The sequence below is a fragment of the Oratosquilla oratoria genome, chromosome 33, assembly GCF_046742065.1.
Source record: "Oratosquilla oratoria isolate Oo_2021 chromosome 33, ASM4674206v1, whole genome shotgun sequence".
NCBI lineage: Eukaryota > Metazoa > Arthropoda > Malacostraca > Stomatopoda > Squillidae > Oratosquilla > Oratosquilla oratoria.
The window spans coordinates 38,296,562-38,314,061 of NC_134809.1; the positions used below are offsets into that span (position 1 = coordinate 38,296,562).

The 17,500-nt window shown below is 34.6% G+C and overlaps 1 protein-coding gene across 18 annotated transcripts in view; it reads left to right on the forward strand.

Moving 5' to 3' along the window:
• LOC143017846 (dystrobrevin beta-like) overlaps window positions 1-17,500 on the forward strand; it is a 436,897-nt gene that overhangs the window by 147,553 nt on the left and 271,844 nt on the right. For all 18 annotated transcript variants that reach the window (XR_012965709.1, XM_076172805.1, XM_076172802.1 and 15 more), the window contains one exon: window positions 1,201-1,395. Coding sequence is in view for 17 of the 18 variants with exons in the window: in XM_076172805.1 (XP_076028920.1) it covers window positions 1,201-1,395 (195 nt within the window). In the remaining variant the exon portion in view is untranslated. The remainder of the gene's footprint in view (window positions 1-1,200; window positions 1,396-17,500) is intronic.

A 17,500-nucleotide genomic window follows, 5' to 3' on the forward strand; every position in this document is an offset into this window, starting at 1 on the left:
TCTGTGCCATGATTTATTTTAGCAGATTATTTTTAGGAATCACTGTTTTTCTCTCTCTCTCTTTTTCTATTACCTGACAGCGAACATGGCACATATTTGAATCTGTTTGGAGAGATAGAATTTGTTTTTTATCTTCATCTTTTGAAATACTTATGAATCAGTTTCAAAATATTGATTGGATTTTTTATTTAATTTGGTCTTTGAAATATATCGGCACCATTTACATTTATCTGATTTGACCTTTCATTTTAATCCAGCACTGTTACCATTTGTATTAACTTCATCAACCACCAGGAATCCCAGTTGTCCATTGTTCACCTAAGAGAATGATAGGCACCTCCTTAACTTTATGCATAATATCATCCAGCTTTCTTGATATTTTTGTTCTGTGTTCTTAGATGCCATGCATAGTAAATCTAAATCAAACTGAAATTTATTAATGTGGCATTCTATTTGTAAAATATCAGTGTATATTGTTTATTTTTATTTATTTATTTATTTATTTATTCATTTATTTATTTTGCTTTATGTTTTCCTTGCAGTATGATTTTTAAGTACACATTTTATCATTCAGGTCTCTTTGAAATAACATTTTCTAATTCATCTAATATGTTGAATTTGTGCGACTTTTGTTGTGTTTCAGTTAAATAAAATGAAATATCATAATCTATTTCTTTTTTTATATTGATTATGGCCTGAAATATTAATGAACTTAAGTCCAACAACTTATATTTTTCTTGTATAGGCCTATTATTCTTCTTTCTTGAGTCTTTGATTTCTTTTAACATTTCTTTAAGAAACCCTATCTAGATCTCCTTCCTAAATATACTGTAATAATCTTCTCTGTTTTCCTTTTAGTTCGTCCCGTAGTCTTTGTTTTTTGCTTTTGCTTTTCTATTAATGTTAGTCACTTACAGATCTGGATTTCTGATTTATAGATTTTTGGCATTCTTCGAAATGTCATATTTCATTTTAGCAATTTGAAAATTCACCAAACCGAATAAATTCTCGTATTCAATGTATCTCTCAGTTAATCCCTATTGTACAAAGTCGGTGGTGCATATCTTGTTAATTGATTAACATCGCCCCCAATGCTATTTTATTCAGCTGTGCTTGACTCGTACGGTAGTGTAAGGAGTTTCATCACTGGCTAAAGAGTGTGGCCATTGCTGAGTCCTAACATGCTTCTTTTGTCCACAGAGGTGATGGAGAGCACGAACGAAGACCTGTATAGTGGAAGCGCTGGTGGAGGAGGTGGAGTCAGTGCAAACCTATCGGCAGGCAATGATCTTCGCCATCTCATGATGGAAATGCGACAGGGCAACTACGACTCCATTAGATTCGCATCGTACCGCACTGCTGCCAAACTTCGTTTCGTACAGAAGAAAACCAATAGTAAATCCACAAAATTTTCAGTATCAAGTTCTTATGAATATAGTTCACTCATATATATATATATATATATATATATATATATATATATATATATATATATATATATATTCGTGTGTGTGTGTGTGTGTGTGTGTGTGTGTGTGTGTGTGTGTGTGTGTGTGTGTGTGTGTGTGTGTGTGTGTGTGTGTGTGTGTGTGTGTGTGTGTGTGTGTGTGTGTGTGTGTGTGTGTGTACAACACTGGGTCCCAGTGAACAGATATACATTTGTCAATCACAATACACTTTAATTCAAAGCTACACACGCACACACTCACACACACACACACACACACACACACACACTTTCAACGAACGGACGGCTTGACGAACGCTCTGAAGAAAAGTGCAGATTGTGGATACCAACGCAAAAGAGAAGTGCCTTTTTGTGTTTGCAGGGGGGGGGGAAATTGCTCGTGAGGCAGTAGGTAAGTAGGAAAAGAGGAGAAGGGGAGGGATTGCTGGGGAAATGGAAGGAAATGAGGATGTGGAGGACTTGGCCCAGGCAGACGGGCGTAAGGTCAACATGAAACGACCACCGGATGACGAAATGGCAAATAAAAATGTAAAGATTAGAAGTATAGAGAGGAGAAATACAGTAGAAAGTGACGAGAATATGTTCCAGGGATTTAAAGAGGGTGGGGGGGACACAACCCCCCCCCCGACTGATAAGACTAGAGGAGAGAGTTGATAAGGTGATCGAGGACTTGGAACGTAAGTTAGGTAAGGTAGACTCCATCTTCCAGAGAATTGAAAGATTGGAAACAACTAGAGAAGGCTAACAGAAACTTAACTGAAGAAGTAGAGGACCTTAAAAGACAGTTAGGAAATGTAAAGGGAGGAGAATGAGAAATTGAAGAAGAATAGTAATGAAAACAGTGAGAAAATAGCTACAGAAGATAAAAAAATTAGAATAACTCAAGAAGGGAATAAGGTTTAAATCACTGACAAAGTCAAAAAGCAATTGAAAGAACATAATGAAGACTCAGTAATAAAGTGATGAGACAGAAGGAGAATATAGTAAGAGAATTAGCTGACAAAAAGAAATGTATAATTATATTAGGAATGGAAGAGAAACATAACCCAGATAGAACCGCAAGAATCAAGGAGGAAAATGAAAGGGTAAGCATTTTTATTAAAATTAGTCCAGGAAGATGAACCAGAAATTATAAAGGAAATTGAGGAAAAATTCAGACTCGGAAAATATATAGTACAGATAAGACATGACCTATTTAGATTAAATTCAGGTCACAAACAACGGCAGAGAAAATTCTATCCAAGACGGGGAAACTAGCAACAAATGATCAATATAAAAAGGTATGGATAAAAAGAGAAATGAATAAGGAGGAAAGAGAGGCAGAAAAGAAAAAAAGAATTGAAGCTAAGGCAAAAAACGAGGAAAGAACGGAGTCAGAGAAAGAGAGATTCTATTGGAGAGTAGTGAACATGAAAATAAAGCAGTTCGACATACTAAAGAAAAACATAAGGGAAACAGAGAACACAATGGAAGTGGCAGAAAACTAAGAGTGTCTTACACAATGATAGATGGATTTGATACAGGATTGAATGAACTGAATGATTATTTGAAAGAAAAAGAACCGGACATAATGGGAATTGTAGAAACAAAATTAAAAGGCCCACTACCACCCAACAGTGTAGGACATGATACATACAATTATTGGATTAGAAACAGAGAGAAAAAACAAGGGGGTGGAGTTATGTTCCTGACAAAGAAGGATATAAACGTGAAAGGTGTCATATATGGAAAGAATACAGTAGAGATGATTATGATAGAAGTGGAAGACCGAGATAAGAAGAGCAGAAAATTTGTGATCAATTATGTGCCTCCGAAAACAGCCTCATGGGAGGAGAGTGAACATAAAAGTATGTTAGAGGACACAAAGATAGCATTAACTAAAATAATGGAAGACGGAGGAAGAATAGTTATGATGGGCGACTTTAATTGCAAAGAAATCTGCTGGGAAGAAATGACAGTAAAGAGTGGTGATGACTTCATGGGGAAATGCTCTACTTGAGATGATTACTGACCATTCAATGACACAATGGATACAAGAGAACACTAGGTATAGAAATGAAGAAGAACCATCGAGGCTAGACTTAATAATTACATCTGAACCTAGAATAGTGGACAAGATTGAATATAAAACACCAATAGGTAAAAGTGACCACATATTGATTGAACTGGAACTTAATGAAGAAAAATATATGAAAAGAAATGAACAATATAGAAAAGGAAGAATGATGTATGAAAAAAAAAAATTGATAAAATAAGAGAATTCGTCCAACAAGAAAACTGGGAAGAAATATACAAAGAAGAAACATCAGTGGAAGAGAAATGGAATATTTTGACAAAAATTTACAAAGAAGGAGTGGAAAAGTATGTCCCAAGACAAAAACAAGAAAAAGAATATGTAAAATGCTGGTACAACAAAAGTTGTAGGGAGTTAAAAGACAAAAAGAGACAAAGCCTGGGAGCCGGATGGAAAAAAGACAGAAGACCTGAAAAAATGGAAAATATATACTGGTTATAGAAATGAATATGTACAAAAGTGCAGAGAGGAAAAAAGAAAATATGAAAAAGATGTTATAGAAAAGTGTAAAGATTCAACCAAAACTATTCCTACAGATTTGTAAACAATAAACTGAAAAAACAAACAAGACTTGGAGAAATTAAGACAAGGAGGAGTTGAATACACTGAGGAAATGGAAATGGCAGAAATTATGAAAAAACATTTTAAATCAGTGTTTACAAGGGAAAATATACAACCTGAAGAGATTGAGTGGAAAGAAAAAGTCCCCCCTATGGAAGAAATAGAAGTAACGAAGAATGAAAATATTGACACACTTGGGTAATTTTGATGTCAGAAAATCGCATGGGCCAGATGAAATGGCAAACTGGATTCTGAAAGAATGTAGGAATGAACTGGGCAGACAAAATACATAGTCTAATAAGCAGTTCATTGAAGGAAGGAAAAGTTCCAGAAGATTGGAAAAAAGCAAATATAGTACCTATATATAAAGGAGGAAATAAAGAAGAACCTACCAACTATAGACCAGTCTCTCTAACAAGTACAATAGCAAAAATTTGTGAAAGAATTGTCAAAATAAATCCAAGGCAATTTGGATTCAGACAAGGACGATCATGCGTCACCAATTTAATATGTCTCTATTCAAGACTGATAGATATAATACAAGAGAGAGATGGATGGGCTGATTGTGCATTTCTAGACCTAAAAAAAAGCTTTTGACAAAGTACCACATCAGAAGTTGCTAAAGAAATTAGAAACTGAAGGAGGAATACAGGGCAAACTGCTTAAATGGATGGAAGACTTTTTGCAAGAAAGAAAAATGAGAGTAGTGATAAGAGATCAGCACTCAAAATGGAATGAAGTAATAAGCGGTGTCCCGCAGGGAACAGTTCTGGCCCCAATAATGTTTGCTATATATATTAATGATATGGATTGAAGGAATTGAAAGCTAATATGAGCTTCTTTGCAGATGATGCAAAATTACTGAAAAGAGTGAAAACTGAAGAGGATTGTGAATCACTACAGAGAGATCTAAATAAAAGTACAAGAATGGAGTAGGAAGTGGGAGATGGAGTTCAATACAAAAAAGTGTAGTATAATGGAATTTGGAAAAAGCAAAAACAGAATAACAGGATCATATAATTTGGGAGAAGAAGGAATAAAAAGAGTAGAAAATGAGAGGGACCTGGGAGTCATTGTTATGAATAATATGTCACCTGAGAAACATATAAATAAGATTTTTGGAGAAACTTATAATTTAATAAGAACAATCAAAGTGGCATTTACATACCTGGATGAAGAAATGGTAAGGAAAAATCCTAATCACCCTGATAAGACCAAGATTGGAATATGCAGCAACGATATGGTCACCAAGTACAAAAAAATGTATAAAAAAACTTGAAAGAATACAAAGAGCAATTACTAAACTGGCACCAACACTCTCAAAACTATCATATGAAGAGAGACTACAAAAACTTAAACTACAGACACTAGAGCAAAGAAGAGAGAGAGGAGATTTGATAGCTATTTACAGAATCATGAAAGGCATAGAAATTACTGATAGAGAGAATCTGATAAAATGGGATGACAGAAATACAAAGAGGACACGGAAAGAGAAAATAAAAAAAAGACAACTATAGAAGAGATTTGAAAAAGAACAGCTTTCCTCACAGAGCAATAGACAGTTGGAACAAGTTAGATGAGAAAGTGGTGTGTGCAAAAACAATACATGAATTTAAAAATAGTTTAGATAAAATGAGATATGAAGACGGGACCCCACGAGCATAGCTCCCCTTCCCGTAAAATACAACTAGGTAAATACAACTAGGTAAATACACACACTTCAACGAACGGACGGCATAGACGACGTTCTGAAGAAAAAGTGAAATTTCGTGGATCCCAAAGCAAAGGAAGTACCTATTGTATTTACAGGGTGGGGGGGAAATTGCTCGTGGTGTAGGGAAAGTAAGGAAAAAGGAGAAGGGGAGGGATTACTGAGGGAAATGGAAGGAAATGAGGAAGGTGAGGACTTGGCCCAGGCAGGCAGACGAAATCTAAACAAACGAGGTCCGGACCAATTTAGCGATGATGAAATGTCTAACAAAAATGTAAAGATTAGAAGTATAGATAAGAGCAATACAGTAGAAGATGATGAGAATATTTTCTAGGGATTTAAAGAGGGTGGGGGGGACATTGAAATGGCGGAAATCATGAACAAAAATTTTAAATCGGTGTTTACAAGGGAGAACATACAACCTGAAGAGATCGAATGGAAAGAGAAAGTCCCCCCTATGAAAGAAATAGAAGTAACAAAGAATGAAATATTGAACCACTTGAGTAATCTTGATGTCAGAAAATCACATGGACCAGATGAAATAGCAAACTGGATTTTGAAAGAATGCAGGAATGAACTAGCAGACATAATACATAGCATAATAAACAGTTCCTTGAAAGAAGGTAAAGTTCCAGAAGATTGGAAAAAAGCAAATATAGTACCTATATATAAAGGAGGAAATAAAGAAGACCCTAACAACTATAGGCCAGTCTCTCTAACAAGTACAATAGCAAAAATTTGTGAAAGAATTGTCAAAAATAGATGGGTAAAATATTTAGAAAAAAACATAGTGCTCAATCCAAGGCAATTTGGATTCAGACAAGGACGATCATGCGTCACCAATTTAATATGTTTCTATTCAAGACTAATAGATATAATACAAGAAAGAGATGGATGGGCACACACACACACACGCACGCACACACACACGTCGGTCGAAGTGACAACGAAGTTTGGACTCCGGAAAAATCTACAATTTTCGTGAATCTCAACGACAAGGGAGTACCTGTGTTGTATTAATAGGGAAGGGGAAAGCTCGTGGTGTAGTGGGAAAGTGAAGAAAAAGGAGAAGGGGAGGGATTACTGAGGAAAATGGAAGGAAATGAGGAAGGGGACGAATGAGCCCAGGAAGTCAGACGGCATGTCAACAAGAGAGGAGCAGACGGCAGTGGTGAAGTCGAAGAGATTAGTAAAAATGTAAATATTAGAAATATAGATAAGAGCAGCGCAATGGAAGGTGAAGGTAATTATTTCCATGGATTTAATGAGGGAGGAAATGACAAACTCCCCCGACTAGTAAATCTAGAGGAGAGACTAAAAAAAAAAAAAAAATGAACGAAACATGGGAGATTAGGTTTAACCGATTAACGCTAGTTACCCAAAGAGTAGATAAACTGGAAGAACTAAAGAAGGAAAATCAAAACCTAACTAAAGAAATAGAAGAATTAAAAAGACAGTTAAGAGAAGTAAAGGATGAGAATAAGTAATTAAAGAGCAATAATAAAGAGAATAAAGAGTCCATAGCAAGAGAGGTAAGTGGTTGGAAAAAAGTACAAGAGAACAATAAAATTGAATTTAGAGGTATAGTGGAACAGCAGATGAAAGAACAAATTAAGGACACAGTTATTAATGTGATGAGGGAGAAGGAGAATATAGTAAGAGACTTAGCGGATAAAAAGAAATCTATGGTTATATTAGGGATGAAAGAGAAGTACAATCCAAATAGGACTACAAGAATAAAGGAGGAAAAGGAAAAAGTAAATAAAATATTAAAAATAGTTCAAGAAGATGAACCAGAAACAGGGAAAGAAATAGAAGAAATATATAGACTAGGGAAATACAATACAGATAAGACCAGACCTATTAAGGTTAAATTTAGGTCACAAACAACAGCAGAGAATATCTTAGCAAAAACAGGGAAACTAGCAGACAGTGATCAATATAAACAGGTATGGATAAAAAGGAAATGAATAAAGAGGAAAGAGAGGATGAGAAAACAAAAACAATAGAAGCTAAGGAAAAAACGAGAAAAGAACAGTTAGAGAAAAAGAAATTCTATCGGAGAGTAGTGAATATGAAAATGAGGAAATGGTTCATAGCAGAGAAAAACAGAAGGGAAACAGAAAACACAATGGAAGTAGCAGAAAATTAAAAGATCCTCATACAAATATAGATGGCTTAATAACAGGCTTGAACGAACTGAATGATTACCTGAAGGAAAAATAATCGGACATAACGGGAATTGTAGAGACAAAATTGAAGGGCCCACTACCACCCAACAGTGTAGGACATGGTGCATATAATTATTGGATTAGAAACAGAGAGATAAAACAAGGGTGTGGAGTTATGTTCCTGACTAAGAAGGATATAAATGTAAGGAATGTCACATATGGAAAGAATAGAGTAGAGATGATTACGATGGAAGTGGAGGACAAGGATGGGAGGAGCAGGAAGTTTGTAGTAAATTATCTGCCTCCTAAAACGGCTTCGTGGGAAGAGAGAGAACACAAAAATATGTTAGAAGATACAAGGATGATACTAAATAAGATAATGGAAGATGGAGGAAGAATTGTTATAATGGGTGATTTTAATTGTAAAGAAATCTGCTGGGAAGAGATGACAGTGAAGGGTGGAGACGACCTATGGGGAAATGTACTATTTGATATGATTATAGAACATACAATGACGCAATGGATACAAGAGAATACTAGGTATAGAAATGAGGAAGAACCATCGAGACTGGACCTAATAATCACATCAGAACCTAGAATAGTGGAAAAGATTGAATATAAAACACTAATAAGTAAAAGTGACCATATATTTGTTGAACTGGAACTAAATGAGGAAAAATACATGAAAAACGGACAGTATAGAAAGGGAAGATTGATGTATGAAAAAACAAATTTTGATAGAATAAGAGAATTCTTTCAAAAAGCAGACTGGGAAAGAATACACAAGGAGGAAACAACAGTAGAGGGGAAATGGAATATTTTGACAAAAATTTATGAAGAAGGAGTGGAAAAGTATGTTCCAAGACAAAAGCAAGAAAAATAATATGTAAAGTGTTGGTACAACAAAAAAGTAGAGAGTTAAAAGACATAAGGGATAAAGCTTGGATAAAATGAAAAAAAAAAAGACCTGAAATGAATATGTACATGTGTGCAGAGAAGAAAAGAGAAAATACGAAAAAGATGTCATAAAAAATGTAAAGATCAACCAAAACTATTTTATAGATTTGTAAACAACAAACTGAAAAACAAACAAGAGTTAGAGAAACTATGACAAGGAGGAGCTGAATACACTGAGGAAATAGAAATGGCAGAAATTATGAACAGGCATTTTAAATCGGTGTTTACGAGGGAGAACATACAACCTAGAGATATCAAGTGGGAGGAGAAAGTCCCCCTTATGAAAGAGATAGAAGTATCAAGGTATGAAATAATGAATCACTTGAGTAATCTCGATGTCAGAAAATTGCATGGACCAGATGAAATGGCAAATTGGATTTTGAGAGAATGCAGGAATGAACTAATAGACAAAATACATAGTCTAATAAACAGCTCATTGAAAGAAGAAAAAGTTCCAGAAGATTGGAAAAGAGCAAATATCGTACCAATATATAAAGGTGGAAACAAGGAAGACCCTACTAACTATAGACCGGTATCTCTTACAAGTACGATAGCTAAGATTTGTGAAAGAATGATCAAAAGTAGATGGGTAAGGTATTTGAAAAAAGTACTAAATCCAAGGCAATTTAGATTTAGACAAGGACGATCATGCGTCACAAATTTAATGTGTTTCTATTCAAGGCTAATAGATGTAATACAAGAAAGAGATGGATGGGCAGATTGTGCATTTCTAGACCTGAAAAAACTTTTGATAAGGTGCCACATAAGAAGTTGCTAAAGAAATTAGAAACTGCAGGAGGAATACAGGGCAATCTGCTGAAGTGGATGGAAGACTTCTTGCATGAAAGAAAGATTAGAGTGGTGATCAGAGACAAACACTCTAATTGGAATGAAGTGATAAGTGGAGTTCCACAAGGAACAGTTCTGGCCCCAATAATGTTTGCTATATATATCAACGATATGGATAAAGGAATTGAAAGCTATGTAAGCTTCTTTGTGGACGATGCAAAATTGTTGAAAAAAGTGAACACTGAAGAAGATTGTGAGTCGCTACAAAGTAATCTCCATAAAGTATGGGAATGGAGTAGGAAGTGGGAGATGGAAGTCAATGTTAAGAAGTGTAGTATAATGGAATTTGGAAGAAGCAGAAAAAGAATAGTGGGATCATATAAATTGGGAGAAGAAGAAACTAAAAAAGTAGAAAGTGAGAAGGACCTGGGAGTCATTATTATGAATAATATGTCCCCTGAGAAACATTTAAACAATTTTTTTTTTTTTTTTTTTTTTTTTTTTTTTTTTTTTTTTTTTTTTTTTTTTTGAGAAACTTATAATTCAATAAGAACAGTCAAAGTGGCATTTACATACCTGGACGAAGAAATGGTGAAGAAAATACTAGTCACTTTGATAAGACCAACATTGGAGTATGCAGCGACGACGTGGTCATCAAGTACAAAAAAATGTATGACAAAACTTGAAAGAATACAAAGAGCAATTACGAAATTGGCACCAACACTCTCAGAACTATATTATGAAGAGAGACTAGCAAAACTTGAGCTACAGACATTAGAGCAAAGAAGAGAGAGAGGAGACTTGATAAATATTTATAGAATCATGAAAGGCATAGAAACTATTGATAGAGAGGATCAAATAAAATGGAATAGTAGGAATACAAGAGGACACGGAAAGAAAATCAAGAAAGACAGCTATAGAAGAGAACTGAAAAAGAACAGCTTTCTCCACAGAGTAATAGACGTTTGGAACAAGCACGATGAAAAAGTGGTGTGTGCAAAAACAATACATGAATTTAAAAACAGGCCGGATAAAACGAGATATGAAGACGGGACACCACGAGCATAGCTCCCCTTCCCGTAAAATACAACTAGGTAAATACAACTAGGTAAATACACACACACACTTTCAACGAACGGACGGCTTGAAGAACGTTCTGAAGAAAAGTGCAGATTGTGGATCCCAACGCAAAGAGAAGTGCCTTTTTGTATTTGCAGGGTGGGGGGAAATTGCTCGTGGGGTAGTGGGAAAGTAAGGAAAGAGGAGAGGGGGAGGGATTACTGGGGAAATGGAAGGTAATGAGGAGGTGGAGGAATTGGCCCTGACGGGCCGCCGAAAGGTGGACAAACGACCGCAAGACGAGCTGGATGATGACGACATGTCTAATAGGAATGTGAAGATTAGAGGTATAGATAGGAGCAATACAGTAGAAAGTGATGAGAATATTTTCAAGGGATTTAAAGAGGGTGGGGGGGACACAACCCCCCCCCCCCGACTGACAAGACTAGAAGAGAAGGTCGATAAGATGAACGAGGACTTGGAGCGTAGGTTCGGTAATGTTGACAGTATAATACGAAGAATTGAAAAATTGGAAGAACTAGAGAGGGCGAACAAAAACTTAACTAAGGAAATTGAAGAATTAAAACAACAGTTAAAAGAAGTAAAAGATGAGAATAAAGTCTTAAAGGAGAATAATATGGAGAACAAGGAGGGTTGGAAAAAAATTCAAGAAAATAGCAAGGTTGCATTCACTGACATAATCAGACAGCAAATGAATGAACAAACTGAAAACTCAGTTATTAAAGTGATGAGACAGAAGGAGAATATAGTAAGAGACTTAGCAGACAAAAAGAAATGTATAATTATATTAGGAATGGAAGAGAAACATAACACAGATAGAACCACAAGAATCAAAGAGGAAAATGAAAAAGTAAGCCAATTACTAGAATCAGTTCAGGAAGATGAACCAGGAATTATGAAACAAATCGAAGAGAAATTTAGACTCGGAAAGTATAGCACAGACAAGACCAGACCAATTAAGATTAAATTCAAGTCACAAACAACGGCAGAGAATATCTTATCCAAAACAGGGAAACTAGCAACAAGTGAACAATACAAAAAGATATGGATAAAAAGAGAAATGAATAAAGAGGAAAGAGAGGAAGAAAAGCAGAAAAGACTGGAAGCTAAGGCAAAAAACGAGAACAGAACGGAGTCAGAGAAAGAGAGATTCTATTGGAGAGTAGTGAACATGAAACTAAGGAAGTTCGACATACAAAAGAAAAACATAAGGGAAACAGAGAACACAATGGAAGTGGCAGAAAACTAAGAGTGTCTTACACAAATATAGATGGATTAATAACAGGATTGAATGAGCTGAATGATTATTTGAAAGAAAAAGAACCAGACATAATGGGAATCGTAGAAACAAAATTAAAAGGCCCACTACCACCCAACAGTGTAGGACATGATGCATACAATTATTGGATTAGAAACAGAGAGAAAAAGCAAGGGGGTGGAGTTATGTTCCTGACTAAGAAGGATATAAACGTGAAAGGTGTCATATATGGAAAGAATACAGTAGAGATGATTATGATAGAAGTGGAAGACAGAGATAAGAAGAGCAGAAAATTTGTGATAAATTATGTGCCTCCAAAAACAGCCTCATGGGAGGAGAGTGAACATAAAAGTATGTTAGAGGACACAAAGATAACATTAAATAAAATAAAGGAAGATGGAGGAAGAATAGTTATGATGGGCGACTTTAATTGCAAAGAAATCTGCTGGGAAGAAATGACAGTAAAGGGTGGAGATGACTCATGGGGAAACGCTCTACTTGAGATGATTATTGACCACACAATGACACAATGGATACAGGAGAACACTAGGTATAGAAATGAAGAAGAACCATCGAGACTAGACTTATTAATTACATCTGAACCTAGAATAGTGGACAAGATTGAATATAAAACACCAATAGGTAAAAGTGACCACATATTGATTGAACTGGAACTTAATGAAGAAAAATATATCAAAAGAAATGAACAATATAGAAAAGGAAGAATGATGTATGAAAAAACAAACTTTGATAAAATAAGAGAATTCTTTCAACAAGAAAACTGGGAAGAAATATACAAAGAAGAAACATCAGTGGAAAAAAAATGGAATATTTTGACAAAAATTTACAAAAAAGGAGTGGAAAAGTATGTCCCAAGACAAAAACAAGAAAAAGAATATGTAAAATGCTGGTACAACAAAAGTTGTAGAGAGTTAAAAGATAAAAGAGACAAAGCCTGGACCAGATGGAAAAAAGACAGAAAACCTGAAAAATGGAAAATATATACCAGTTATAGAAATGAATATGTACAAACATGCAGAGAGGAAAAGAGAAAATATGAAAAAGACGTCATAGAAAAATGTAAAGATCAACCAAAACTATTCTACAGATTTGTAAACAATAAACTGAAAAACAAACAGGACTTGGAGAAATTAAGACAAGGGGGAGTTGAATACACTGAGGAAATGGAAATGGCGGAAATTATGAACAAACATTTTAAATCAGTGTTTACAAGGGAGAACATACAACCTGAAGAGATTGAATGGAAAGAGAAAGTCCCCCCTATAGAAAAAATAGAAGTATCAAAGAATGAAATATTGATACAATTGAGTAATCTTGATGTCAGAAAATCACATGGACCAGATGAAATAGCAAACTGGATTCTGAAAGAATGCAGAAATGAACTGGCAGACAAAATACATAGCATAATAAGCAGTTCCTTGAAAGAAGGAAAAGTTCCAGAAGATTGGAAAAAAGCAAATATAGTACCTATATATAAAGGAGGAAATAAAGAGGAACCTACCAACTTTAGACCAGTCTCTCTAACAAGTACAATAGCAAAAATTTGTGAAAGAATTATCAAAAATAGATGGGTAAAATACTTGGAAAAAAACAACGTACTAAATCCAAGGCAATTTGGATTCAGACAAGGACGATCATGCGTCACCAATTTAATATGCTTCTATTCAAGGCTAATAGATATAATACAAGAAAGAGATGGATGGGCTGATTGTGCATTTCTAGACCTAAAAAAAGCTTTTGACAAAGTACCACATAAGAAGTTGCTTAAGAAACTAGAATCTGAAGGAGGAATACAAGGTAAATTACTAAATTGGATGGAAGACTTCTTGCAAGAAAGAAAAATGAGAGTAGTGATAAGAAACCAACACTCAAAATGGAATGAAGTAATAAGCGGTGTCCCGCAGGGAACAGTCCTGGCCCCAATAATGTTTGCTATATATATTAATGATATGGATGAAGGAATTGAAAGCTATATGAGCTTCTTTGCAGACGATGCAAAACTACTGAAAAGAGTGAAAACTGAAGAAGATTGTGAATCACTACAGAGATCTAAATAAAGTACAGGAATGGAGTAAGAAGTGGGAGATGGAGTTCAATACAAAAAAGTGTAGTATAATGGAATTTGGAAAAAGCAAAAACAGAATAACAGGATCATATAATTTGGGAAAAGAAGGAATAAAAAAAGTAGAAAATGAAAAGGACCTGGGAGTCATTGTTATGAATAATATGTCACCTGAAAAACATATAAATAAGATTTTTGGAGAAACTTATAATTTAATAAGAACAATTAAAGTGGCATTTACATACCTGGATGAAGAAATGGTGAGGAAAATCCTAATCACCCTGATAAGACCAAGATTAGAATATGCAGCAACAATATGGTCACCAAGTACAAAAAAATGTATAAAAAAACTTGAAAGAATACAAAGAGCAATTACAAAACTGGCACCAACACTCTCAAAACTATCATATGAAGAGAGACTACAAAAACTTGAACTACAGACACTAGAGCAAAGAAGAGAGAGAGGAGATTTGATAGCTATTTACAGAATCATGAAAGGCATAGAAATTACTGATAGAGAGAATCTGATAAAATGGGATGACAGAAATACAAGAGGACACGGAAAGAAAATCAAGAAAGACAGCTATAGAAGAGATTTGAAAAAGAACAGCTTTCCACACAGAGTAATAGACAGTTGGAACAAGTTAGATGAGAAAGTGGTGTGTGCAAAAACAATACATGAATTTAAAAATTGTTTAGATAAAATGAGAAATGAAGACGGGACCCCACGAGCATAGCTCCCCTTCCCGTAAAATACAACTAGGTACAACTAGGTAAATACACACGCATATATACAGTATATATATATATATATATACATATATATATATATATATACATATATATATACATATATGTATATATATATATATGTATATATATGTATTTACCTAGTTGTAGTTGTATTTTACGGGAAGGGGAGCTATGCTCGTGGGGTCCCGTCTTCATATCTCATTTTATCTAAACTATTTTTAAATTCATGTATTGTTTTTGCACACACCACTTTCTCATCTAACTTGTTCCAACTGTCTATTACTCTGTGAGGAAAGCTGTTCTTTTTCAAATCTCTTCTATAGCTGTCTTTTTTTATTTTCTTTCCGTGTCCTCTAGTATTTCTGTCATCCCATTTTATCAGATTCTCTCTATCAGTAATTTCTATGCCTTTCATGATTCTGTAAATAGCTATCAAATCTCCTCTCTCTCTTCTTTGCTCTAGTGTCTGTAGTTTAAGTTTTTGTAGTCTCTCTTCATATGATAGTTTTGAGAGTGTTGGTGCCAGTTTTGTGATTGCTCTTTGTATTCTTTCAAGTTTTTTTATACATTTTTTTGTACTTGGTGACCATATCGTTGCTGCATATTCCAATCTTGGTCTTATCAGGGTGATTAGGATTTTCCTCACCATTTCTTCATCCAGGTATGTAAATGCCACTTTGATTGTTCTTATTAAATTATAAGTTTCTCCAAAAATCTTATTTATATGTTTCTCAGGTGACATATTATTCATAACAATGACTCCCAGGTCCTTCTCATTTTCTACTTTTTTTATTCCTTCTTCTCCCAAGTTATATGATCCTGTTATTCTGTTTTTGCTTTTTCCAAATTCCATTATACTACACTTTTTTGTATTGAACTCCATCTCCCACTTCCTACTCCATTCTTGTACTTTATTTAGATCTCTCTGTAGTGATTCACAATCTTCTTCAGTTTTCACTCTTTTCAGTAGTTTTGCATCATCTGCAAAGAAGCTCATATAGCTTTCAATTCCTTCATCCATATCATTAATATATATAGCAAACATTATTGGGGCCAGAACTGTTCCCTGCGGGACACCGCTTATTACTTCATTCCATTTTGAGTGCTGATCTCTTATCACTACTCTCATTTTTCTTTCTTGCAAAAAGTCTTCCATCCAATTTAGCAATTTACCTTGTATTCCTCCTTCATATTCTAATTTCTTAAGCAACTTCTTATGTGGTACTTTGTCAAAAGCTTTTTTTTAGGTCTAGAAATGCACAATCAGCCCATCCATCTCTTTCTTGTATTATATCTATTAGCCTTGAATAGAAACATATTAAATTGGTGACGCATGATCGTCCTTGTCTGAATCCAAATTGCCTTGGATTTAGTACGTTGTTTTTTTCCAAGTATTTTACCCATCTACTTTTGATAATTCTTTCACAAATTTTTGCTATTGTACTTGTTAGAGAGACTGGTCTATAGTTGGTAGGTTCCTCTTTATTTCCTCCTTTATATATAGGTACTATATTTGCTTTTTTCCAATCTTCTGGAACTTTTCCTTCTTTTAAGGAACTGCTTATTATGCTATGTATTTTGTCTGCCAGATCATTCCTGCATTCTTTCAGAATCCAGTTTGCTATTTCATCTGGCCCATGCGATTTTCTGACATCAAAATTACCCAAGTGTGTCAATATTTCATTCTTTGTTACTTCTATTTCTTCCATAGGGGGGACTTTTTCTTTCCACTCAATCTCTTCAGGTTGTATATTTTCCCTTGTAAACACTGATTTAAAATGTTTGTTCATAATTTCTGCCATTTCCATTTCCTCAGTGTATTCAACTCCTCCTTGTCTTAATTTCTCCAAGTCTTGTTTGTTTTTCAGTTTATTGTTTACAAATCTGTAGAATAGTTTTGGTTGATCTTTACACTTTTCTATAACATCTTTTTCATATTTTCTTTTTTCCTCTCTGCACGCTTGTACATATTCATTTCTATAACCGGTATATATTTTCCATTTTTCAGGTCTTCTGTCTTTTTTCCATCTGGTCCAGGCTTTGTCTCTTTTGTCTTTTAACTCCCTACAACTTTTGTTGTACCAGCATTTTACATATTCTTTTTCTTGTGTTTGTCTTGGGACATACTTTTCCACTCCTTTTTTGTAAATTTTTGTCAAAATATTCCATTTTTTTTCCACTGATGTTTCTTCTTTGTATATTTCTTCCCAGTTTTCTTGTTGGAAGAATTCTCTTATTTTATCAAAGTTTGTTTTTTCATACATCATTCTTCCTTTTCTATATTGTTCATTTCTTTTGATATATTTTTCTTCATTAAGTTCCAGTTCAATCAATATGTGGTCACTTTTACCTATTGGTGTTTTATATTCAATCTTGTCCACTATTCTAGGTTCAGATGTAATTATTAAGTCTAGCCTCGATGGTTCTTCTTCATTTCTATACCTAGTGTTCTCTTGTATCCATTGTGTCATTGAATGGTCAGTAATCATCTCGAGTAGAGCATTTCCCCATGAGTCATCACCACTCTTTACTGTCATTTCTTCCCAGCAGATTTCTTTGCAATTAAAGTCGCCCATCATAACTATTCTTCCTCCA